This window comes from Lynx canadensis, chromosome B2 (genome assembly GCF_007474595.2).
Source record: "Lynx canadensis isolate LIC74 chromosome B2, mLynCan4.pri.v2, whole genome shotgun sequence".
NCBI lineage: Eukaryota > Metazoa > Chordata > Mammalia > Carnivora > Felidae > Lynx > Lynx canadensis.
The window spans coordinates 4,155,505-4,181,015 of record NC_044307.1 but is presented as its reverse complement, the minus strand read 5'-3'; the positions used below and the strand labels follow the sequence as shown (position 1 = coordinate 4,181,015).

The following is a 25,511-nucleotide window of genomic DNA, read 5'->3' as shown; positions in this document are numbered from 1 at the left end:
TGCCATGGAGGCCGTGGCTCTTCCAGTGCCTGCTGTTCATGACTGTTATAGCTGCCTTTCTAGCTCTTGTTATAGTGTTTTCGAAGCACTCTCTCCTCCTTGTCTCTAAGCCTCATGTAGGAAGGCAGGTAGTTTATTACCCTTGGATTTATGCTCAGTGGTGAGTGTGGTTTCAGAATAGGGTGGAGGGTCAGAGGTACTTAGAGGATGCCGTGTGGATGACTGGAGTCGATGGGTAAAGGTCACAATAATTATGTGCACGGTCAATCATTTATTCATCCCTGTTCAGGCTTCTTGTGTTGGTTAATTTCTCATTGGAATCTGAAAAGCATGACCTGGTTTCCCAAAAAAAACAAGGAAACAGCTTTAGTGCTTTGTTTTCTGATTTACTTGATTTTAACTTTTTCGTCCACTGTTACATATTCTTAGAAGAATACACTTTTACAAATCTTATTTTTATTTTTTTTAATTTCTTAAGTGTTTGTTTATCTTTGAGAGAGAGACAGAGCGTAAGTGAGGGAGGGCAGAGAGAGAGAGGGAGACACAGAATCCGAAACAGGCTCCACGGGCTCTGAGCTGTCAGCACGCAGCCTGACACGGGGCTCGAACCCACAAACCGTGAGGTCATGACCTGAGCCAAAGTCCGGCGCTTAACCGACTGAGCCACCCAGGCGCTCCGAACTTTTTTTAAATGAGGCCTTTTTAGATAGGGGAAAAGATGACCTCCCCCACTCTGGATTCGAGGTGGTTACTGAATAAACGGCCCCTCTGTGGCTCTCTCCGCGTAGAGAGTCATTAGCAGCGTAACTTGTACGCAAAACGGCGGCAGAAGCGTTTCCTTGATGAAGTCAGTGACCCACAGAAAGAGAATATTGTGGACGTATTTAAAAACCAAGAAGGGGAGGGAAGACGGCTGAGATAGGGTCCTCGTGGAGGGACGCACAGGCATACGCCGCGGAGGGTTTAGCTTCGGCCACGGCGGAGCCGGGCCGCGTGGGCTCGGGCTGTCCCATCCTGGGAGCCCTGCCGGGACCCGGGCTGTGTCCTGAAGCGGAGGGCTGTGGCCGTGGCTCCGAGGCCATCTGGCTTCTTCCCAGAGGTCTGGCAGGTGAGAAACTGGCGCGGCTCGCTTCCCTTTGGGCTCGCGGCGAAACTGGACGAACCTCGGATGCCACAGCGCTTGCGGTTTTCAAAGTGTCTTCCTGTGTCTCGAGGCCGCGACGTGGCCCCGTTTTCAGCTGAGGATGAGGGGCTGACGGTTTGTCTTCCTCACTAGCGTTCCGTAGCGATGGTCACTTCTGTTGCTGCTTGGTTTGCTTTTGCTCGGACCGAGGAGACTCCGTCTGTCCTAAGTCTGTTTTAACTTTCTAGCGCTTGCCCTTGACCTCGGATGCCCCTACGAGCCTTCCTAAGTATCAGAATGCTCAGAACCAAGGTGTGGCTTTCCTTTTCTTTTTACTTTTAGCATTTCTGACGCCAAATGTGTGGGTTCCCCCACCCGGCACCCCCTTCCCCAACTAATTCTTCAACTCTGGACACCAATTGAGCGTCCTACAGTTCAGCTCTGGCACTACCTGGAGTTAAGCTGGACCCCACAGGTTAGGGGCTCAGGGGCACCCCCACTTGAGACACCAGTCCCAGCGTGTCATCTGTACTTCTGAGCAGCTGACTGTAAATTCTAGAGAGGGTCCCACACGCTGCTCCCCAGGTATGATAATTTGCTAGAAGAATTCACGAAGACACTTTACTTACTACTACCGGTTGATCGTAAAGGACGCGGCTCAGGGACAGCCACATGGGTGAGATGTGTAGGCTGAGGTGAGAGAAGCCCCTCTCTGGGCAGGTCACCCACACACACACCTCCGTGTGTCCCCGGGGTCTCTGCCAACCTCATCACTTGGGGGTGTTCGTGGAGGTTCCGTTAAGTAGGCTTGGGCACGATGAAATCGTTGGTCGTTGGTGACCAGCTCCGTCACCAGGCCCTCGTCCCTCCCCGGGGTCAGGGATCGGGCTGGAAGTTCCAGCTGTCCTATTATGTGGCTGGTTTCTCTGACAACCAGCCCTTATCCTGAAGCTGCCTGGGGGCCCCCAAGCTTTTTATCGTAAACTCAGAAACGGTTGGAAAGGGCTTGCTCTAAGTATCAAAAGATGCCCCCATTAGCTCTGTCACTCAGGAGATGGCAAGGATTTTAGAAACTCTGTGTCAGGAACCAGGACAAAGGCCACATGTGCACTCTGATAGCCCACAAGGCTAAGTTAAATGCCAACGTGTCCGTTTCTGTGGGGCCAAACTTGGATTACTGTGTCGTAACTTTGGTTCCTGTGCCAAAAATACACAAATAAATATCTACATAGATATGAAGAGTAGACAACTATTTTTAAAAAATAATAAAAATTCAATCTTCGGTCAAACTACAGTGCTTCTAAACTACCAGACATCTTAGGAATAATTGATACAGACATTTTACCTGTACATTTTAAGTCTTTACTGAACCTCTGTAAAAACAAACGAAAAAAAACACCCCAATTTATTTTAATGACGAGATAAAATATACCAGTTTCTTCTTTTTTTGCATTTCATTAATGTGTATGTAAGAACACTTCAACATTACATTGTGGCTGCTTCGTCTGTAGACTTGAATCTCGGAGTGCAGTTGTGAGAGACAGACGTGAGCTGGAGCTCTGGCAGGTTCTCTCTTTCCCTGGCAATGTGTGTCTGGACATGGGATCTTTCTAAGCTTGCTTCTAAAATACCAGCACTGGGGCGCCTGGGGGGCTCGGTCAGTTCAGTGCCCAACTCTTGATTTCGGCTCAGGTCATAATCTCATGGCTCATGGGTTCGAGCCCCACATCGGGGTCTGGGCTGGCAGTGTGGAGTCTGCTTGGGATTCATATTCTCTCTCTCTTTCTCTCTCTCTCTCTCCCCCTCTCTCCCCTTCCCTGCTCACACTCAAATAAATGCACATTAAAAAATAATAAAATAAAATCCTGCCCACATTATTGAGCTGTCATGAGAAAAAATGGAATAAAAGTATACAGTCCTTTATTAAATGTAAATATTGTTCCTCAGAGCTAGTATTCCCGTTTTATTAATATTAACTGTCTTTACTATATTAATATTTGCTTTCCCCTTTGTCTTCTGTTCCCCTTCCCTGACACTGTAGTGGAGGAGAAGAGAAGAATGTCCCTAGAAATGGATGCGTATCACCCTTAGCTACTCTAATTTGGTGAATTTTTTACTGATTTCATTAAGGAGCAAGCCAACTATTTTATAAAAATTCACATTCAAAAATTACGCCCCTAGTGGAAATGACTTTTAGAGAGTCTGCCTCGGGGCTGGGAGCTTCACGTGGGTAAACGAAGAGTGGCGATGCCATTTTCCAAGCACCAGGGTGTGCCCGCGTACCTGTGGAAGGGCACGACAGGTGGGAGAGGGAAGGGTAGTGGGGGTGGATATTAGGACAAGTCCCTGGTATTTTAGAATGTGCCTCTTGCTCACATCATAGTCCGACGTGCGCATGTCTGGCCAGGGGACCCCACGGAGGTCATTCGGGGACCCAGGCTGCTTTCGTTTACGGTTCTTCCTCGTCTTTGGTCCTTGGAGTCCCGTCCGCTCAGCTGGAGGATGACAGGAGGCACTCAGGTTCACACCAGGAGGTTTGATAGGCCGGTCTGACAGTGATACCATTAGCCAGAGCTTGGCCGGGTCGCTGCCCCTCGGAAGCCTGAGAATCTGACCATGACGCCCAACGGGCCGGGGCCAGCGTGCTCGCCCGGGCTTCGTACCCATCCACTGCCCGTTAGCTACCGCCTCTGCTGCCCTCGCCTGGCGCCCCCACAGGGGAAAAGCATCCCCTAAAGGAAAAACCATTGAGGGGCGCCTGGGTGACTCAGGGGTTAAGCGTCCGACTTTGGCTCAAGTCATGATCTCGCGGCGGGTGGGTCTGAGCCCCGCGTCGGGCTCGCTGCTCTCAGCACAGAGCCTGCTTTGGATCCTCTCTCTCCCTCTCTCTCTGCCCCTCCCCTGCTCTCTCGCTCACTCTCTCAAAAATAAGCGTGTTAAAAAAAATCTGCACAGCAGAATGAGATTCAGAAGCCAGGTTCTAGCTGCGCGGGCCGCTAACTAGCCGCTTCTCCACTGGAAGGAATTCTACGGACGATCTACTCCTTGTTCAAGGGAGTGGGACGCCCAGGGCAAGTAACCGACCTGCCTGTGGTCACCCTCTGAGTTATTACCGTACATCATGCAGTGGCTTTGCTCCACCTGACACGTCAGCGTCAGCCGGCCCCGTTTCTGGCGCGGCCCCACACTGCTTAGCCCAGGGACGAAGTTAGCCAACTCTGATTAAAACCGACCAAATCCCAGTAATCTGTCATCTCCCACGTGTTTCAAATGACGGTACCACAAGGCTGGAAGGAATTTCAATGTCGTCTTGTCCGGTCCCCTTCATTTATTTCCCCCATTCCTCCCCCCTACCTCCCTCTGGGAACCATCAGTGTATTCTCCGTAGTTAAGAATTGGTTTTTTGGTTTGTCTCTTTTTTTTTCCTGTTTGTTATATTCCACATACGGGTGAAGTCATATGGTATTTGTCTTTCTCTGACTGACTTATTTCACTAGCATAATACACTCGAGCTCCATCCATGTCTCTGGCAAGATTTGGCAAGATTACATTCTTTTCAATGACTGAGCAATGTTCCATACCTTATGTGTACCATATCTTCTTTATACACTCATTTATAGGTGGACACTTGGGCTGCTTCCGTCATTTGGCTGTTGTGAATAAGGCTGCAGTAAACACAAGGGTGCGATAGCTTTCTGAATTAGGGTTTCCGTATTCTCTGGGTGACTACCCAGTAGTGAAATTACTGGATTATGTGGTAATTCTTTAGTTTTTTGAGGAACCTCCACAGTGACTGCACCAGTTTGCATTCCCACCAGCAGCACATGAGGGTTCCTTTTTATTCACATCCTCACCAACACTCGTTGTTTCTTGTGTTTGATTTGACAGGTGTGAGGCGATACCCCATTGTGGTTTTGTTTTGCGTTCCCCTGATGATGAGTGATGTTGAGCATGTAGTCATGTGTCTGTTGGCCCCCTGGATGTCTTCTCTGGAGAAGTGTCTGTTCGTGTCTTCTGGATTATTTGGGGTGTGTGTGTGTGTGTGTGTGTGTGTGTGTGTGTGTGTGTGTTGAGTTGTAGATGTTCTTTATATATCTTTGTCACTAACCCTATAAGGGATATGTCATTTGCAAATATTTTCTCCCATTCAGTAGGTTGTCTTTAAATTTTGTTGATTGTTTCCTTTGCTGTACAGAAGTTTTTTATTTTGATGTAGTCCCAAGAGTTTTATTTTTGCTTTTGTTTCCTTTACCTCAGAAGACACATCTAGAAAATTGTTGCTCTGGCCAATGGTCATAAAATTATTGTCTGATTTCAAGCCTCACATTTAGGTCCTTAATCCATTTCAAGTTTACTTTTGTATATGATGTGAGAAAGTGGTCCCGTTTCATTCTTTTGCATGTTGCTGTCCTGTTGTCCCGACACAATTTGTTGAAGAGACTGTCTTTTTCTCACTGCATATTTTTGCCTCCTTTGTTGAGGATTAATTGACCATATAATTGTGGGTTTATTTCTGGGCTCTCTGTTCTGCTCCGTTGATCTGTGTGTCCGTTTTTGTGCCAGTACCATACTGTTTTGATTGTTACACCTTTGTCATATGTCTTGAAATCTGGGGTGGTGATACCTCCAGTTTTGTTCTTTTTCAGGAGTGCTGTGGCTATTTGGGGTCTTTTGCAGTCCATACAAATTTTAGTATTTGTTCTAGTTTTTAGAAAAATGCTGTTGGTATTTTCATAGGGAATGCATTAAATCTGTAGATTGCTTTGAATAGTATGGACATCCTACAATATTTGTTTTTCCAATCCATGAGCATGGACCTTCTTTCCATTTGTGTTCTCATTTTCAGTTTTTTCCTCAGTGTTCTATAGTTTTTCGAGTAAGGATGTTTCACCATCATGATTAAGTTTATCACTAGACGTTTTATTCTTTTTGATGCATTGGTAAATGGGATTCTTCTTTCAATTTTTTTAATGTTTAATTATTTTTGAGAGAGACAGAGCATGAGCAGGGGAGGGGGAGAGAGAGAGAGGGAGACACAGAATCCAAAGCAGGCTCCGGGCTCTGAGCTGTCAGCACAGAGCCCGACCTGGGGCTTGAACTCACAAACTATGAGATCGTGACCTGAGCCGAAGTTGGCCGCTTAGCCGACTGAGCCACCCAGGCGCCCTGGGATTGTTTTTTTTTAAATTTCTCTTTCTGCTACATTATTATTAGTGTATGGAAATGCAGTAGATTTCTGTATATTGATTTGGTATCCTGCAACCTTACTGAATTCATTTATCAGTTCTAATAATTGTTTGGTGGAATCTTTAGCAATTTTTCTATGTATAGTGTCATGTCTAGTGAAAGCTGTATTTCTTCCTTACCAATTTGGATGCCTTTTATTTCTTTTTGTTGTCCGATTGCTGTGGCCAGGACTTTCAGTACTGTGTTGAGTAAACGTGGTGAGAGTGAGTTTTTTAATAGCTGTAACCACCTCAGTGACTGGTATTGGTTTTACTCTCAGGCATGTCATGAGCCGTATTTCGAGCCTCAGGTGCAAGAACACCTGGGAAGATAATGTGTTTCACTTGGTCGGGTTTTGATACTGAGTAGAGGAGAGCATACAAACTGGGTAGGCGCGTGTAGCCATTTCTGTGGTTATTTAATCAGTTGAGAAAGTTTCCTTCCTAGTTTGCTACATTTGGTTTCAATGAATAGCAGTTTAATTTGATTGGCTTCTTGTTCAGTAGTTCTGGAAATTGATCATTTATTTTTCTCTTTTGTTTTGCTGTCGTGGTGAATTGCACTGACCGACCTTTCTAATGTTGTATACCATTCTTAATAATCATGATACTCTTGCTTTTTTGTTTAATCCTAGTATAATTAACATACAGTGTTATATTCATTTCAGGTGTATATTCTTGCTTTGTTTTAATATACTGCTGGGCTTCGTTTACCATATTTTATTGGGATTTTTTAATCTATGTGCGTAAAGAAGAGAGATCTATAGTTTTCTTATTCTCGTCTAGACCATCCATCTGCTTTGGGTTTCAGAATTATACCATCTTCATAAAATTAGTTCAGAAATTCTCCTTTCCTATTCTCTGGGACAGTTTGTACACAGCAGAGATTTTCTGTTCCTCTCCTGGGGAGCCATCTGGGCCCGATGTGTTGTGTGTGCGCAGGTGGATACTTCTGTGCAGAATTCCTTTCGTAGGGATTTGATGCCTTTCGTTATAGGTCTAATCAGATTACCTAATTCTCCTTGAGACCATTTTGGCCATTCATATTTTTCTAGGATTTTGTCCACTTAGTCTAATCGTTCATTTAGTCGTGTATAGAATTCTCATAACTTTTTAATCTCTCCTGTATCGTGTTTCTGTGCCCCATGTTTTTTTTCATTTCTGATATATTTTCATGCTTCTCTCCTAATTTTGTGAGGCTCGCTCTTTTATTAGTCTTTTTTTGGAGAATCATCTTTTAGTTTTATTAGTCCTCGTAAGCTCATTAATTTTTGCCTTACGTTTTTATTATAGTTCCTTCATTTTATGTCTTTTGGGTCCCTTATTTCCTGATCCGACCGCTTAGCTCTCACTGCCGCCTGTTTCTTACTGCCTAACGTATGCACGTAAGATTCCAGGACTGTTCGGCTCGCTAATTAGCGCTCTGTGTGTGTGTGTGTGTTCAGAGTTACTAATAATACGCTAACTGTCCTTCCTTCCTGCCCATCTCTCTCCGTGCGGCCTGTGGAGACATTACTAGAGGTCTGACAGCTCCTGTCAGAAGCCAGGTGCACCACCCACGGTGTCTCCCTGGCACGTTCATCTTCATAATCCTGGCGGAGGGTGGTCTGAATTGTCATTAGTGCTCATAATCACCGGCTTATCCTCTAAGCACTCACAAATGGTCCTTTTAGCCTGTATTCATCCCCCAGAGGCGCAAGATCTACCTTCTTGATTTGTCAAATACCGCCAGCAGCCATTCCGATGCCCTGTTTTGTTTGCAGAAGCCTTTCTGTGAGTACAGATGCAATCTGTTCCGACTGGCTGGGGAGGGGGCTTCTGCTCCCCTCTCCCAGTAACTACACGACGCTTTTTACTTATTTTTTTTATTTAATTTTTTAAATGAAAAAGAAAATTTTTTTATGTTTATTTATTTTGAGAAACAGAGGCAGGGAGGGGCAGAGAGAGAGAGGAGAAAGAGAATCCAAGCAGGCTCAGCACTGTCAGCACAGAGCCCAATGCGGGGCTCGAACTCACAGACTGTGAAGACCGTGACCTGAGCCAAAGTCAAGAGTTGGACGCTTAACCGACTGAGCCACCCAGGCGTCCCCGTGCCACACTTTTTAGCCTGAAATGTATTCTCCTTGATAGAAAGACCAAAGTCAAATGGGATTTGGAGAACTTCTGATGTCTGTATGTCCCTTTCCTTTCCTTTTGCTAGAAATTGAGCTGAAACGGCGTGTGTGTTTGACCTCGAACCGTTTTGACAAACTGCATTTCGTTTTTGCGTTCGGTTTTTGTGCCGCTCTTCATACAAGCTGCCGACATCGCCACTTCCTATCTTAACCGATGCATTTTAAACCACATCCCCTGGAAGGTCTCCTGGTGATCCTGGACTTCCCATAACCTCTCTGCTCGCAGTGTCTTCGTGTCTAGCGTGACCCGGTCGGCCTGGGGGATCACCTCTGTGGTCCACCCAGCCCTGAAAGCGCTCGTCCTGCAGGAAAGCAGGCTGCTTGTTGGGCCCCGTGGACCTCCATGACTGAAACCCATCGATGTCCTTCCTCCCTGACCCCAGAGAACTTGCTGTGCTAGCGGTGAATTCCATGTCAAAGCAGGAAGCAAGGAAAGGGCTAAGAGGAGAAATTTATGCTAGTAGAAAGTAATTTTTTTTTTCTCAGAATGGGAAAGGGAATTTGAGAGGAAGCCTCGGAGGGGAAGCGTGGGCGCACTGGACGGAAGGCCCGTGTTAGGACCGTACGTCCTGGGCTCCTACCCTTCCCATCTATCATTCAGGTGACCTGCGTGGGTCCCCCTCGCCCTCTGAGCCCCCTGTTTGCTGTGACTAACCAAATACTACGATAAAACTATCTTTCCTTTTCAGTGCAGAAGGTACAAATGAAAATGAAATCATACGGTGCAAGACACGTGTAAACCATGAAGCATTGTACAAACACAGGGAACCATTATTACTGTGGAGAGCCCCCTCTCCATTGTTTTACAAGAGGAAAAGTGCTAACCCTGAGCCAGTTCGGTGCTCCTTTCCCTTTTGTGGTAAAAGTTACTCGTGAGCTCTCTGGCCATAGCTGAATTCTACAACTCAGCTGATTGTTTGCTCTGTTAGAAGACCCGGGAAAGCCTTGCTCCGATATAAAGCACCATCCCGAGGAGAAATAGAATTGTTTTTATTCACAGCGTCCTTTTGTCCCATATCTGTTATCTGCTCATGTTCAGCGGTTGGCAAACATGAGCTCAAACACACGGCTCACGTTCATAATGGAGATTTCCCAGCGAGTGAAATGGATATAACTGCCTAAAGCAAATGATCAGTTTTTTCTTTAAACAGCGCACACAGAGGTCTTTGCAGACCTCAGCCAAGTTCCCCTAGAGGCAACTTGACACTTGCACATCAGGATTACAGAAAGCCACTTCCCCACCACTCTGTGGCAAGACCTCCAAGACCAGATAGCCCAGCCACAGGAGAATTTGCCCTTGTGCCCAAAGGAATGGGCAAGACAAGCCCTCTTTCTCAAGGGCCTACAACCGCTGGGTGTAAAATATTGACCTAATACACCATTGCAGACGCAAATCAGACATATTGCTGAGCTCACTGTGAGATTTCCATTCAAAGACAGTTGCTAACTTGGTAAGTGATTTCCTCTCCTGAGACCCAAGCTTTGAAGCGTCTGCTGGACCCCTGACCCTGGGTTTCCCACAGCACCTCAGATGCTTGTCAGAAATTGCACTCATCGTCGTCTTCCCCAAATCTGGCCTTTTGACCTATGTTCCCTAGAATCGTGCTCCCATTCACCCAGCCTAGAAACTTCGACATCATCTGAGGCAGCTCCTTTCTTGGTACTCTCGTTTCTCCAGGCCTTAATTTGCTCCTCACCTCCTCCAGATCAGACTAGACTATTACAGGAATCTCTTTTTGTGTTCCTGAACAGATTCCCCTACTTACAGAGGTGCCCGGGGGGCTCAGTCGGTTAAGCGTCCGACTTCGGCTCAGGTCATGATCTCACGGTTCGTGGGTTCGAGCCCCGTGTCCAGCTCTGTGCTGACAGTTCAGAGCTTGGAGTCTGCTTCAGGTTCTGTGTCTCCCTGTCTCCCCCTGCGCGTTCTCACTCAGTGTCTCTCAAAAAATGAATAAATGTAAAAAAAAAAAATCAGATTCCCCTACTTACAGTCCCTGGCTTCTCCAACTTCATGCTGCTCTAGAATTATCTAAGCAAAATACAGGTTGGGCCGTGCCACGCTTCTGTGGGGTCCCTATCGCCTACGGAGTGAATTCCACACTCTTTCGTGCGAGATTCAAGGCTGTTCACCATTGGTCCTTGTATCATTAGTTGGAAAGCATTCGTTCAGCTAGAGATAACGATATGCGACTAAAGATGGCTTCAACAGTGAGAAATCCTGATTTTCTCAACAAGAAACCCAGAAGTCTCAGGATCAAGGACTGGCTTATTCAGCAGCAAAGCTCCAGCACCTGGATGTTTTCTGCCGTCTGCTCGGTCGTCCTCCACATGTTGGCTTTTGTCCTCAGGCTTGTACCCCCTTGAGCCCCAGGTGGCCGCTGCAGCTCACACATCACATCCTCCCACGTATAACCAGGCAGAAAAAATATACTCTGTCTGCAGCAAACCGTGCTCCCGAGCCCCTGGCAGATTTCCCTTCTGTCTCACCAGCATCATATCCTACGCCATGCCTACCAGTCACAGGCGATACAGTTATGGGGTTTGGCTTCTGCAAATAAGTACTCACACCTTGAAATCAGGCTTCTTCCCGCAAGAAAGAAAGGAAGCAGGGGAGGGGACCCGAGTGGCCACTGTTCGCGTCTGCCGGGGTTTGTGCCTAGCAGCTGAACCCACCCACGCTCCATTGGCCCCTGGCCCCTGGGGTCATCTCCAGTCAGGCCCTAGCACCTGTCGCCTTTTTTCCGTGCATTCCCTTTGCCCTCAGATCACCCGCAATGCTCTCTCCGCCTGTAGGAAGCTGGGCTCTTCCCGGCCACCGCCTCTGACGCGCCCACCAGCGTCAACCCCGCACCAGGCTCTGCGGTCCTGGTGCATTCCTCACTTTTGTTGCCTCCTGCCCTTGCCACAGTTGCACACGCGATTTGCATTCCCGTAGCACGTGAGGGCCCTGCTCAGCCAGTCCTGTCCTTCCCGGGGCCCCTGTCGCGGTGCCTCGAATGCGACGGTCATGTTTGCCGAGTGACGTTGACCGTAAATTGCCGTTTCGCCCGTTTGGTCTGCAGGTCTGCGCTTCCAGCGTAGTCTCCCAAGATGGGGAACAGAACGGCCTCATGGGGAGAGTGGACGAAGGTGTGGATGAATTTTTCACCAAGAAGGTGACCAAGATGGATTCCAAGTGAGTTCAGAGTCCTGTCACTAATAATACTGTTGGATTCACCTGTAAGTTCTTAAGTTGCAACTCAACTTACTCTTCCAAGGTTTGTTTGTTTTATTTATATACATTACGTGGGATTTCCTCTTCGCATGATTTGCAAAATGTGATCTCCAGACCAGCAATCCTCACTGTCAACTGGGAACTTACTGAAAATGCAAATTCCGAAGCCACTACCCCAGACCCACTGACTCAGAAACTCTGGACGTGGGACCAGGCAGTCTGTACTTTATTAAGCCCCCAGGGCACACTGAGGCATGCTTCAGTTTGCGAACCATTGTGCTGTTCCAAAATAGAGCACAGAACATAGCAAGGTATCTGTTTAGGGCTTTATCACTGTCACGACCCCTTCATGGCAGGGTGGTGAACTTTGACAGCTGACATTACTTATTCCTAAAGTCTCCTTGTTCATCATTTGAGGTCCGTGGGGGGCCCCGTAGCATTGCTAAATGGCACAGCCTCAGTAGCATCAGAATGACAACAGAAATAGCGAAGAGGCGTCAGGGGCAGCTTCCGAGATGTTTCTTCATTTTCTTATTCCTGAGTCGTGTTTCCTTAAAAGACAGTTCTTCCCTGAACTTTTATTAACAGTCATTTAACCCGGGACATTCTAGCGTTCAGCATCATTTGTAGCCAGTTATTTAATCCCCGACTGAAATGCAGATCTGTCCCCAGATACGCTCTTAACACGCATTTGTGTCTGTGAAGTGTTCTCCACCTTGAGGTCTCAGATCCAGGAATGAATTGAAACCATCCTGATAAACCGAGGGTGGGCCAGCTGGGCACAGATAGGGAAGAAGCTGGTCCCTTCTGTAGACGGACGTGCCTTATCTTGCTTCAGCAGGGTGGTGAGTTGGAAAGAAGTGAGTTTTTAAATCCGTAACGGTATAATTTAACTGCACGTTCTAAGCTTCAGGGCCCAATTATTTGTCTTCTTGGACACTGGCCTTGAAGCCTGGCGTGCTAGGAAGGGTGCCGTGCCCCCATTCTTCAAGAACCAGCTCAAATGTCACTCAGTCTTTGAAGCTGTCTCACGATGGCTCCTCTCCCACCCCCTAGATTAATTGTTCTTTCTCTCCTGCTGACCCAACGCTTTTTTTTTCTAGAATTTTTCTTTTAATGTTTATTTATTTTTGACAGAGAGAGAGAGAGAGAGAGCGAGCATGACTGGGGGAGGGGCAGAGAGAGAGAGAGACACAGAATCCGATTCAGGCTCCAGGCTCTGAGCTGTCAGCACAGAGCCCGACATGGGGCCTGAACCCACGAACCGTGAGATCATGACCTGACGCTCAACCGACTGAGCCACCCAGGTTCCCCCGCCTTCTTTTTTTTTTTTTTTTCCTGTTAGAGCACACGTCACCCTTTGAGAGTTTCTTCGGCTTTAAATTTTTTTACAGTGTGAGGAATGGACAGATGTATTTTCAATGTAAAAGATTCAAGTGAGACCAACATAAACAGAGCCAACTGGAAAGTCCCTTTTCATGATGTGCTTTCCAGTCTTTTTTCCCCCTAGAATGCTGCTCTCTTCAGAGCAACACCTAGGTCTTACTGTTCATGATAACATCAGCGTCTGACAGTCTGTGGTCTGTAGTCTGCCTACAGTCACAGCTGGTTGAATGAATTTGGACCGTCTTGGCCTGTATCTCTGCAAACCGCAGACCCTCCTCCTAAAGTTCAGAAGTTGTTATGTCATCAGTGGAGAGGTTTATGCACGTTTGATCTGAACCATTTGTGTTACACCTGCTTCCGTGTGATTCCCTGTGTCCGTAGGATGCCTCCTGTAACAGGCTTTGAATGAAAGTTGGGGCAAATTTAACAAGGTGCACAATCCACTCTCTACAAAGATTCTGCTCTGGGAGTATGTTCCAGTACACAAACAGAATTAGACATCAGTTTTCACCAAATAGTGATGGAATCTACTAGAAGTTTTTATTTATGTTTTTCATTTCATTTTGTTTTATGTCTGTCAATTTGATACGTAAAGGGCTAGGCATAGGTAAATCTGTAAGCTGTATGAACAAAGTTTGGAAATCAGAGTTATAAATGCTCATAGTTTAAAATGCCAGATGTTGTACAAGGCTTTTTACCAAAAGACACACACACACACACACACACACACACACACACACACACACACAAAACTCCATTGTTTCTTTCCCCACTCCTTACTCCCCAGAGGCAATTAATTCCTATGCCTTTAGCTGTTTCTTTTTTATTTTTGCTTCCATATTCTTCAATAACATTTTTTGCTGTTTCCTGTTTTTCAGTTTTAGATAGTAAGTATGACTGTTAACTTCTCACTATACAGGATAATTTATCTCTGACACACTGTGACCCTTCTGCCCACCACACACGCTCTTTTCGTCTCCCATCTTATGTGGTTTATCATAATTGTTGGTTAGATCAGTGTGTTCACTTCATCGTGACCATGTAAATATTCATGGCTGAGTTACACCGTCGTTGTGTTTCCTCTCCTTTACAGCTTTTATTTTCCCTGCGGTGAATAATTATCCCCTTTGCATTTGCTTGGTTTTCCCTATTGCTGTCACTGCCCTATCCCACGCATCTCCAAGAAAGGTATAAATCTCCTCTCCAGTCCTTCCTCGCTGCCTGACCGACTCCGTGTGGCACGAGGGGCCATTCCCCTGCTGTCTTCCTGCTGCCCTTCCTGCCCTGTGTCTCCTCCTTCTTTCTTTCACTCCCTCATTTTGGTGCCTGACCACCTCCACGTTCCTCCTGAGAAGGGGGGCTTGGGAGGGGAGTTTCTGAGACTCCTCAAAGTCCCCCATGTTGGTTAACACTGTGACTCTGTATAGAATTCTAGATTGGAATCCATTTTACCTTAGAATCTTGACACCCTGGTCCCATTGCCTCCTGGCTTCTAGTGTTGCGCCAAGAATCTGCCTTTCCGGGGAGCAAGAAAACCCTGTCCCCTTCAGGCTCCTTCTAGATGGACTAAGAATCAAATTGACATGAGGAAGATTGACAGGAGAGAGTCCAGTACGTACAGGGAATCCGCACAGACACGAAATTCTGAAGACAGTCAGGCAACGTGAGGCACGTATGTCATTCTGAACTAAGAAGGAGCAGGGGTCTGGGACTTCAAAGGGAAGGAATGCAGTTCTCAGGAAGAGTAAATGTTTGGTAAACAAATGTCTGCTGGGCCACTCAGTGGCCTTCCCTCCCCATCAACCACCCCTCATTCATAGTAGTGTAGTTGTCCGTGGTGACAGCTCTTTTCCGGGAGCAGGTCCCCTATCTAACTTCTTCTAGGCAGTTGAGGGGGAACCCAAAGCACTTTTCCTGAATCTGTTGGGTTTTAATGGCTTTTTAACTCAAAATAATCTTCATGCCAAGGTGGCCCATCTCGAGGCAGCCTGCCTCCTCCAGATCCAGTGTCATCATGAGCCCTGATTCTGTGTGACTTATTTTTCTTTTTACTCTTTTGTGGAAGCATTTGGGATTTTTTCTTTGTTCCCAGAAATTTATGATGTTTGGCTCTGGGTAGGGTTTTTTCGTTTTGTTTTAACACATTCGCTAGGCACCGATGAACCATTTTATTTATTTATTTATTTATTTATTTATTTATTTATTTATTTATTTATTTTCAACGTTTATTTATTTTTGGGACAGAGAGAGACAGAGCATGAACGAGGGAGGGGCAGAGAGAGAGGGAGACACAGAATCGGAAACAGGCTCCAGGCTCCGAGCCATCAGCCCAGAGCCCGACGCGGGGCTCGAACTCACGGACCGCGAGATTGTGACCTGGCTGAAGTCGGACGCTTAACTGACTGCGCCACCCAGGCGCCCCCGATGAACCATTTTAATCTGGAAATTCATGTCCTTTGGTTCTGGAATTTTTCTTGACTTATTTTTTTTTTTTCATGATTTCTTCCTTTTTTCTCTGTATCCTTTTTCTTAAAACATCCATGATTCAAATTATGCGTTTCTTCTATTAATCCACTAGTTTTTTTGTGTTCCCTCTTCTCTCTCATTTTCTCATTCTTTCTATTCCCTGCCCCCCCTTTTCCTCACTGTCTGAAAAATTTCCTCAGCTGTATCTTCCAGTCTTGAGTTTTATACCTCTGCTATCACATTTTTCTGTTATGCTTGTTTGATGAGCACAGCAATTTTTTTCTCTTTCATTTGAAATGAGATAGGGCACTAGTGAGCTTGGAGGTTGGTGAGTGTGTTAGAGGCAGTTAGGGTCTAAGAGGACGCCTGGAGGGCCGCTGTCCCTGAGAAGCCCCCTCACACAGGAGGGGCCCAAGATGGCAGCCGGCAGGACAGGAAGCGCTTACCAAATAAGGAAGAAGAGGCACAAAACCCTACTTCCCCTTGCAATTAGTGAATATTCTACTCTCTTGTTATCAACTGCAGTTAAAAGATAGAGTCCCAAACCCCAGTGCACACCTCTGTCACTTGAGCTCACCTACTCTCACATTTTGAGAGCGTACTTGCTTTGTTTTGTTTTTTTAAAGATTTTATTTTTAAGTAATCTCTACACCCAATGTGGGGCTCGAACTCACAACCCCGAGATCAAGAGTTGCACACTCCACCGACAGCGAGCCGGGCGCCCCTCGAGAGTGTACTTTGGCTCCAATAAACTTTCCTGCTTGTGTCACTCATCCACTGTGTTGTGTCTGCCCTTGAATTCTTGCTCATGAGGAGAGCAGGGGCATTCAGTGACATCTTTGGGACAGGCTGGGTCAAGTCAAGGGTCCAGGGTCTCCCCAGTTCATCTGGCAACAAGTAGAGCCTGTCTACTGGGGGACTTCAATGTAGACTACCCATCTTGGGCCATTTTGCTGGACGGGAGTCTCCCTGATTATCAGAATCTTCAGGTCTTTTCTCTTGAGCTTGTTAGGAAATTTGATCTTCTGCCTGGAGGCTATGAACCTGGCCACCCCATTCTAGGATCCAGAATGAGAGAAAGGAGCTGAGAGTATCACTGTCCCAATATGCAGGCTTTCCTGGGATTGTATGGGAGGAAAAATAATTTTCTCTATACCCTTCTAGGTTCTTGGCTGAGATAGGCCTAGCTAGGCTGAGACCTGTAATACAAGACAGATGAACAGAAGAAAAACAAAACGGAAGTTCAAGAACATGGGGCGCCTGTGTGGTTCAGTCATTTGAGCATTTGACTCTTGATTTCAGCTCAGGTCATGATCCCAGGGTCATGGGATCGAGATTGAGCCCTGTGTCAGACTCCCTGCCTAGCTTGGGATTCTCTTTCTCTCTCTGTGTCCTTCTCCCCCACCCCTAAAAAAAAGAAAGAATTTCAAAAACATGTATACCTCCTATCCACATGGGAGAGATCCAGAAAAACTGAGTAGCTCTCCAGAATGGCCCAAGCTGCCACGTTAAATACCATTTTCAGTTAAAGACCAAAGAAAAACATTGGGATGGGGGCTGGGGAACGGGTTTTGCAGCTCACCAGGAAGAGGCCTGTGAACAGGGTGAGGTTGTTGTATACACTGAAGTCTATACCTTCTCCACTGGGAAGTTTCTAGAGATGCAGCTCTCCCCCTCTGCCTGCTCCCGAGAGGAGACACCCTGACAAAGGAGATTTCTCCCATAAGTATAAATGCTTCTTCTGAAAGGGCAACTTCTACTCAGTTTTCAGAGCCTCTGCAGCGTCTGCTATTTCTTAATCAGCCTGAAGTGATCCGTGTGCCAGAGATGCAGGTCTTGGGTGCCACGGTCCGCCACCCTCTACCTGAGCCTCGTGTTCTCACGACAGCACTCGTTCTTCGGCCGTCCTGCTGTCTGTCCCTCACCCTCCCCGGCAGGGAAACTTGGGCGCCAAGGGGCCCTTCTGGTCTCTGGTGTGGGGGGAGGGTCTGAGGGCTTGGCGAGTGGGCTTCTGTGTCTCTCCCTCTCCGGGGCCTCCCCTTCCTTCTGTTCCCAGAGGTGCTTAGAGCCCCGCGCACACCCCTCCACCTCTCGTCACCCCTCTTGTTGCTCCAGAGGTCGGCTGCCCCAAGTCTCTTACGTCCCTTGTCACTCACAACTCTCTTGGCTTCCAAAGTTTGTTGGTTTTGCCTTTCCTCCCCTCTGGGGCTTTTGCCTTTTTTTTTTTTTTTTCTTTTTCTTTTCTTTAAACCTTTGGCTGTGATCGCTGGAGACTCAGAGGAGCTAAAGGGGATTGGGTCTGCCGGCTGTAAGCGAAAGGCGGCAGTGAGACCTCCAACCCTTGGCCCATCTCACTCACTCTTTTCCCATCCAGTCCCCCGGTGCTGAATGTTCTGTTGGTTCCAACTCTCCCAAAGCTCACGGTCTCTGTTAACCTCTTTCGGTGGTATTCCATTTAAGCAAGGACCCGCATCTTTGGGTGAAGCAGTGAGGGTGGGATCTCAAGTGTTATCTAGTGATTGTGCAAGGATTTCAGGTGCTTCTGGGGGGAATCTTGCCCTTTCTGGCACCAGTCAAATTAAATAAGGCTGTTGCCCACCTCAGTCTTTGAGGAGCCAGCTTCTGAAAGTTCTTACAAGTAGAATAAATAGGCAAGTGAGCAGAGCATTTAAATACAGAAACACCTAGGGGCGCCTGGGTGGCTCAGCCCATTGAGCATCCGACTTTGGCTCAGGTCATGATCTCACGGTTCATGAGTTCAAGCCCTGCATCGGGCTCTGTGCTGACAGCTCAGAGCCTGGAACCTGCTTCAGATTGTGTCTCCCTCTCTCTCTGCCCCTCCCCTGCTCGTGCTGGAACACCTCATTCTGCTACTAGTCCCACCACCTACACCTTCTTCTTTGGTGGAACCTCAGTCCCCTCCCCTGTGACCCAAGATGACAACATTCCACACTTCTGTTTACCAAGTGCAGTGACTCAAATGAAAATTTTGAAATGCTTCCTGATGGTCGCCCTATAGGCCGCAAGCTGCATATTTGTGTCTTGACGGATTCTTGCTAGAACTGTAATTACACCAGAACCCACAGGATTTGTTCTTTTGAATCGCAGGAGATCGGCAAGAGGCTCCGAGTCCCATGAGCTTGGCGAAGGAGGAGACGAAAAGAAAAAGCGAGATTCTCGGAAAAGCGGCTTTCTCAATTTAATCAAATCCCGGTCCAAAACGGAGCGGCCCCCGACGGTCCTGATGACAGACGAGCCCTCGTCGCCCAAAGGGGCCATCCGGAGTCCGGCCTCGGACACGCCCAGGAAGGACGCGAAGCCAGCGGAGCACAATGGCAGTTCTGAGCGGCTGGAGGAGATGAAAACACCCGACCCCGTCGAGGAAAGTCCAGGGGAAGACGTGGGGAAGGCGGACCGGAGTGACAGCAAGGGCAGCCCACAGGCCGGGCGGAGGTACGGGGTGCAGGTGATGGGCAGCGGTCTGCTGGCGGAGATGAAGGCCAAACAGGAGAGGAGAGCCGCCTGGGCGCAGAAGGTGAGGACGCGTTCCTTCCACGGGGGCGTCTCCGGGGTGGTGCCCCACTCGGTGTTTATGGGCGAGGGGGGTGCAGAACCAGCCTGTCCGGTTGCATACAGATCCCAGAACAAAAGGCTTTTTCCAAAAGAGCACAGGGTGCCGAGGCATGGCCGTGCTCCCCTCGGGGACAGGGGCCGTCTCTCCTGAGGCCACAGTGCTTGGAGGGAAGTCCTTGGCCGAGAGTCTGCGGCCTTTCCTCCCCCTGCCGAGGTGCTTCCTGTGCAAGTCAGAAGCATGGACCCCTGTTCCGGGAAAATGCTCAAATCTGGGGAGAAGACGGAGTCTGTTGAGTCCAGACAGAGACCCCAGGGTGACCAGAGTAGAACTGACAGAAGCAGATAAAAAGACTGAAACCGGGGGTGGTGCCTGACTGGCTCAGTCGGCCAAGCGTGCAACTCCTGATCTCAGGGTTGTGAGTTCAAGCCCCATGTCAGGTGTAGAGACGACTTAAAGATGAAAAAAGCACCTAGGGCACTTGGGTGGCTGTCAGTTAAGTGTTCAACTTCAGTCCAGGTCACGATCTCGCCGGTCCTGAGTTCGAGCCCCGCGTCGGGCTCTGTGCTGACGGCCCGGAGCCCGGAGCCTGCTTTGGATTCTGTGTCTCCCTCTCTCTCTGCCCCTCCCCAACTCACACTGTGTTTCTTTCTCTCAAAAATAAATACTAAAAAAAAAAAAAAAAAAAATTAAAAAAAAGTTTTAAATACTGAAACCAGATTCTAATTATATAAAGGTAGATCTGCTTTTCAGTTTTTTTCATAACTCGTTCCCTTTTCCAAGCCTAAAATTCCCCGCTGTACTCCAGATTTGCAAGCCAGAAGAAAAGAAGGCAAGGTATTCTGTTAGTTTTGATTGGGTACTTGACCATTGAGATATGTTGTCGTTTGCTCTGGAGAAAAACTTGATCGTTTAAAAATGACCAGGACCCCCAAACTCTGGCTCAGAGCATCATTTACTCTTCGAACGTCTTTTAAAATATACATTGTGGGTTTTTTTCTTCCCCTCTTCTCTCTCTTTTCTCCTGCAGCTACTGGAAAGATTGCAGGTTTATTGTGGTCACGGAGACGCACATGCCCACGTGAACCCGGGTTCTGGGTTTTGTGCATTATCCCGAGCTCTTTCTTTGATGTAACTGGGTTTCCCCAAGAAAGGAAAATCGCACATCTGTTTTCCTTGAAGTGTCAGAATGAAACAGTTCGCCCCAACGAACCATTGAGTTTTAGAAAGTTCTTCCAACTGTATTATATACCAGAGTGCGGAGGCTGTTTTATATCACTTAACTGATTTTTTGTTTTCATTAAATCCTGCATCGCACGGGATCTTACACCTGCTCACCATAGCCCTCCACCGGCACTGGGGTTATCCCGCGGTTTCCTAGTGATGGATCTCTCCCACCTCGCTCACTGCCCCTTACAGAAGGTGGAGAGGGCTGCAGAGGGGACCATGTAACTGCATTCTGCTAATTCAGCAAGGCAGGCACTAGTCAGAATTCTGTGACCGCATCTTTGGCAAGTCAGACGCCCAAGGAAGTGTTTAAATTGCAATCTGTTTCATAGAATTTCCTTACAACGATGAACATGCTGTTTTCACTAACGAGCTGTTTATTTTATCACTGTTTTTCATTGATGAACAGCTGCTTTTTGGTAGAAAGATGGGGAGATGCTAGAGGGTTTTTTCCATGTGCTTTGGATTTGATGCATAAATTGACTCAGAGCGACAAAATTCCTATGGTTTTAGAAGTCTTAGTTGTTGGAGGCTTATAGTGATGACCTCGTAGCGCCATCTAGTGTCTTTTTAAACACCACCAATAATAGAAATCCTTCATACAGTGGACCCCAGAGATATCGAGGGTTCGGTTCCGGACCGACACGATGAAGCGAATATCACAGTAAAGCGAGTCAAGTGAGGTTTTGGGTTTCCCAGTACATAGAAGGTTATGTTTACGCGATACTGTAGGCTGTGCGGCGTGTACTAGAGTTATGTCTAAAATCACAACGGACACGTCTTCATTTTAAAATAGTCTATTGATAAAACATGCCGACCGTCATCCGAGCTTGCTGGTGCGGGGTCTTGCCTCCATGCTGAGGGCTGCCGGCGGATCAGGGTGGCGATTTCTTAAAATAGGACAACAGTCAGGTTTGCCACATCGATGGACTCTCCCTTTCACAAATGATCTGTCTGTAGCAGGCGATGCTGTTTGATAGCATCTTACCCGCAGTACAACTGCTTTCAAATTGAAGTCAGCCCTCTCAAACCCGGCCGCTGCTTTAGCGACCAAGTCGATGTCCTATTCTAAACCCTTTGTTGTCACTTGAACAGTCCTGACCGCACGTTCACTGGGAGTAGATTCCAGCTCAGCAAACCACTTCCTTTGCTCCTCCATCAGGAGCAACATCTGTGTCTGTTTGATCACGAGACGGCAGCCGTTCAGTCCCGTCTTCAGGCGCCACCTCTAACTCCACAGCTCTCTAGCTCTTTCCACCGCACCCGCACTGACCTCCCCCGCTGGGGTCATGATGGGCCCTCAGAGTCGTCCCTGAGGGTTGGAATCCACTGCTTCCAGAGTCCCGTTCGCGTTGATGTTTCGACCTCTTCCCGTGAATCAGGCGTGAAAGTTGAAATCGCGCCTTGATCCGTGGGCTACAGAGAATGGGTGTTGTGTCGGCAGGCATGAAAACAGCGTCTCCACCGGGGCTCTTGGGTGACCAGGCTCATTGTCAATGAGCAGTGCCGTTTGGAAAGCAATCTTTTTTCCTGAGCAGAAGGTCTCAACAGGGGACCTAAAGTGTTCAGGAAACCACGTCGTAAACAGATGCACCGTCATCCCGTCTCTGTTGTTCATTTCTAGAGCACAGGCAGAGTAGGGCCAGCCTCAATCTTACAGCCTTAAGATTTTTGGAATGGTAACATTGGCGTCAACTTCAAGTCAGCAGCCGCACTGGCCCCTGACAAGAGTCAGCCTGTCCTTTGAAGCTTTGAAGCCGGACATGGACGTCTCCTCTCCAGCCACAGAAGTCCCACATGGCAGCATCTTCCAGAAGAAGGCTGTTGGTCTACACCGATCATCTGTTTTCTGGTGTAACCGCCTTCACTAACTCTCTTAGCTGGATCTTCTGGAGAACTCGCTGCAGCTCCCACATCGGCACGCGCTGCTTCATTCTGCGCTTTTCTGTGGTGGAGACGGCTCCTTCGACCTCATGATCCGACCGTGATTGGCTTCAGACTTTGCTTCTGCAGCTGCCTCATCCCTCTCAGCCTTTATAGAACTGAAGAGAGTCAGGGGCTTGCCCTGGATGAGGCTCTGGCTTAAGGGAATGTTGGGGCTGGTTTGATCTTCTATGCTGACCACTCAAACCCTCTCCTTATCAGCAATAAGGCTGTTTGACTTATCATTCGTGTGTTCATTGGAGTTAACTTTTTTTTTTTCAAGTTTACTTATTTATTTTGAGAAAGCAGGGGAAGGGGCAGAGAGAGAATCCCAAGCAGACTCTCTGCTGTTAGCGCCGAACCCAATGCAGGGCTCGAACCCACGAACCATTGAGATCATGACCTGAGCCGAAACCAAGAGTCAGATGCTTAACTCCCTGAGCTCCCAGGCACCCCTGGGGTTACATTTTTCACTTCTTTGCATTCACAACTTGGCAGCTGCTTGGCACAAGAGGCCTAGCTTTCGGCCTGCCCTGGCTGTCAACATGCCTTTCTCGCTGAGCTTAATCACGTCTAGCTTTCGATTTAAAGTGAGATGCCCCGCTCTTCCTCCCCTTGAACACTTAGAGGCTGTCGTAGGACTATCGAGTGGCCTGATTTCAATATCGTTGTGTCTCGGGGACTAAGGAGACCTGAGGAACGGGGGAGAGACAGGGGGACGGCCGGTTGGTGGAACAGTCAGAACACGTACGTTTATCAGTTAAGTTCACTGCCTTACGTGGACGCAGCTCATGGCACCACAGACAGTTACAAGAGCGGTATCACTGAGCACACGTCGCCATGGCAAATATAACAATAATGGAAGAGTTTGCATTTTGGAAAAAAAAAAAAAATGCGGCACAGGGACACGAAGTGAGCAAGTGCTGTTGGAACAGCGGTGCCGATAGACTTGTACCGTGCGGTGATACCGCAAACCTTAAATCTGTAAAAACCGGAACAGTATCGCTCCTTATCAGGGAAATACAAATCAAAACCACACTCAGGTATCACCTCACGCCAGTCAGAGTGGCCAAAATGAACAAATCAGGAGACTCTAGATGCTGGAGAGGATGTGGAGAAACGGGAACCCTCTTGCACTGTTGGTGGGAATGCAAATTGGTGTAGCCGCTCTGGAAAGCAGTGTGGAGGTTCCTCAGAAAATTAAAAATAGACCTACCCTATGACCCAGCAATAGCACTGCTAGGAATTTATCCAAGGGATACAGGAGTACTGATGCATAGGAGCACTTGTACCCCAATGTTCATAGCAGCACTCTCAACAATAGCCAAATTATGGAAAGAGCCTAAATGTCCATCAACTGATGAATGGATAAAGAAATTGTGGTATATATACACAATGGAATACTACGTGGCAATGAGAAAAAATGAAATATGGCCTTTTGTAGCAACGTGGATGGAACTGGAGAGTGTGATGCTAAGTGAAATAAGCCATACAGAGAAAGACAGATACCATATGGTTTCACTCTTATGTGGATCCTGAGAAACTTAACAGGAACCCATGGGGGAGGGGAAGGAAAAAAAAAAAAAAAAAAGAGGTTAGAGTGGGAGAGAGCCAAAGCATAAGAGACTGTTAAAAACTGAGAACAAACTGAGGGTTGATGGGGGGTGGGAGGGAGGGGAGGGTGGGTGATGGGTATTGAGGAGGGCACCTTTTGGGATGAGCACTGGGTGCTGTATGGAAACCAATTTGTCAATAAATTTCATATTAAAAAAAAAAAAAAAACCGGAACAGTATCTGCAAAGTGCAATAAGATGAGGTATGGCTATACTTACAGTTCAAACCAGTCAGGGGTGTTCTATCAGAATAATAATAAAAAAGTGTTTCAAGAATTAGTGTAAGAAGATTCTCCCCTAAAATTCCATGACTGTATGCTTGAGGAAGTCAGCAGCATAAACGCCAGTGGTCAATAGACGGTTGACAAAAAAAAAAAAAGTACGGTGTCCTCACTCTTCTCTTGAATAATTTTCTTGACACTGTTCACATTTAATGCACGTATTTAAAGAAAAAGAACATGAAAATGAGGACAGCGCACTTCTCATTCATTAGCAAAGCAGAGTACCAAGTGGCGTCTGCTTAGAGGCCACGCGCTTCTCCTGGGGCCGCCTGGTCAGCTGTCTGCTCTGTATTTCCTCCGTGTTCCGTGCAGTAATTTTTGACATGTGTTGACTACCTGGGAAAGCCGGGAAGCAAACAGTAAGAGCCACCCCTAGGATTATATTTTATCTTTTTCATTTTTTTAATGTTTACTTTTGAGAGAGGGAGAGAAGAGAGACAGAAAGAGCATGAGCAGGGGAGGGGCAGAGAGAGGGAGACACAGAATCCGAAGCGGGCTCCAGGCTCCGAGCCGTCAGCACAGAGCCCGACACGGGTTCGAACTCACGAACCACGAGATCGTGACCCGAGCCAAAATGGGACGCTTAACCGACTGAGCCACCCCGGCGCACCCCCTAGAATTATATTTTAACTGCAGGCACGCGGGGCGCTGGGCACTCATGGCCTGAGAGGCGGTGTCTCCTTCAGTGTGTCCTCCATCCTGGCCACTGTAAATAGCCCACTTCTTATTTTTGAGCCCAGACAGACGTGCCTTCCAGAGGCTGTAAGATGCGAGGGGAGGCGCTCGGCTTTTGGGACTGGTTAAGCCCCGCCTCCTGACCGCTCCGTTCAAAGGCTCGGGCGCCCCTGCTGGTCCAGGCGGGGGACTTCTCGGCTAGTCTTCACCTTGCAGACGCGTCCAGGGCTCTCCTGCAGCCCTGGCACGGGGCTTCCTGTGCTCAGGATCACTTTTCCGTAGAGGTGCCGAACCGTGTGCCCGTTCTAGCCACGGGACTTGTGTGCACGCTGCTTCTCCGAGACCAGCCTCCGCTAGGGGAACATCCGTGGTCTTGCTGAGAAAGTCCTCGGCACCAGTTGCCTCCCTGGGAGCCACGCTCCTGGCGAGCGTATGGCTGCGGCCAAGCGGTCAGTGAGTCAGGTCTCACCCGTGTGTCAAATAATCCCTCCCATGTCATCAAAAATACCGGAAAGCAAGGAACTTCCGGCAGACACCTGCTCTCCAGGCTTGTCGGGCACGTGAGAGGAGCAGGAAGGGGCAGGCCAAGGTCAGGCCGCCCTGGGAATCCTCAGCCCCCTACCCCGCCCTCCC

The 25,511-nt window shown here is 47.9% G+C and overlaps 1 protein-coding gene across 5 annotated transcripts in view; it reads left to right on the top strand.

Moving 5' to 3' along the window:
- Window positions 1–25,511, top strand: part of CARMIL1 (capping protein regulator and myosin 1 linker 1) — a 313,422-nt gene that overhangs the window by 272,656 nt on the left and 15,255 nt on the right. For all 5 annotated transcript variants that reach the window (XM_030314690.1, XM_032593106.1, XM_032593105.1 and 2 more), the window contains 2 exons: window positions 11,585–11,697; window positions 18,697–19,123. In XM_030314690.1, coding sequence (XP_030170550.1) covers window positions 11,585–11,697; window positions 18,697–19,123 — 540 coding nt within the window. The remainder of the gene's footprint in view (window positions 1–11,584; window positions 11,698–18,696; window positions 19,124–25,511) is intronic.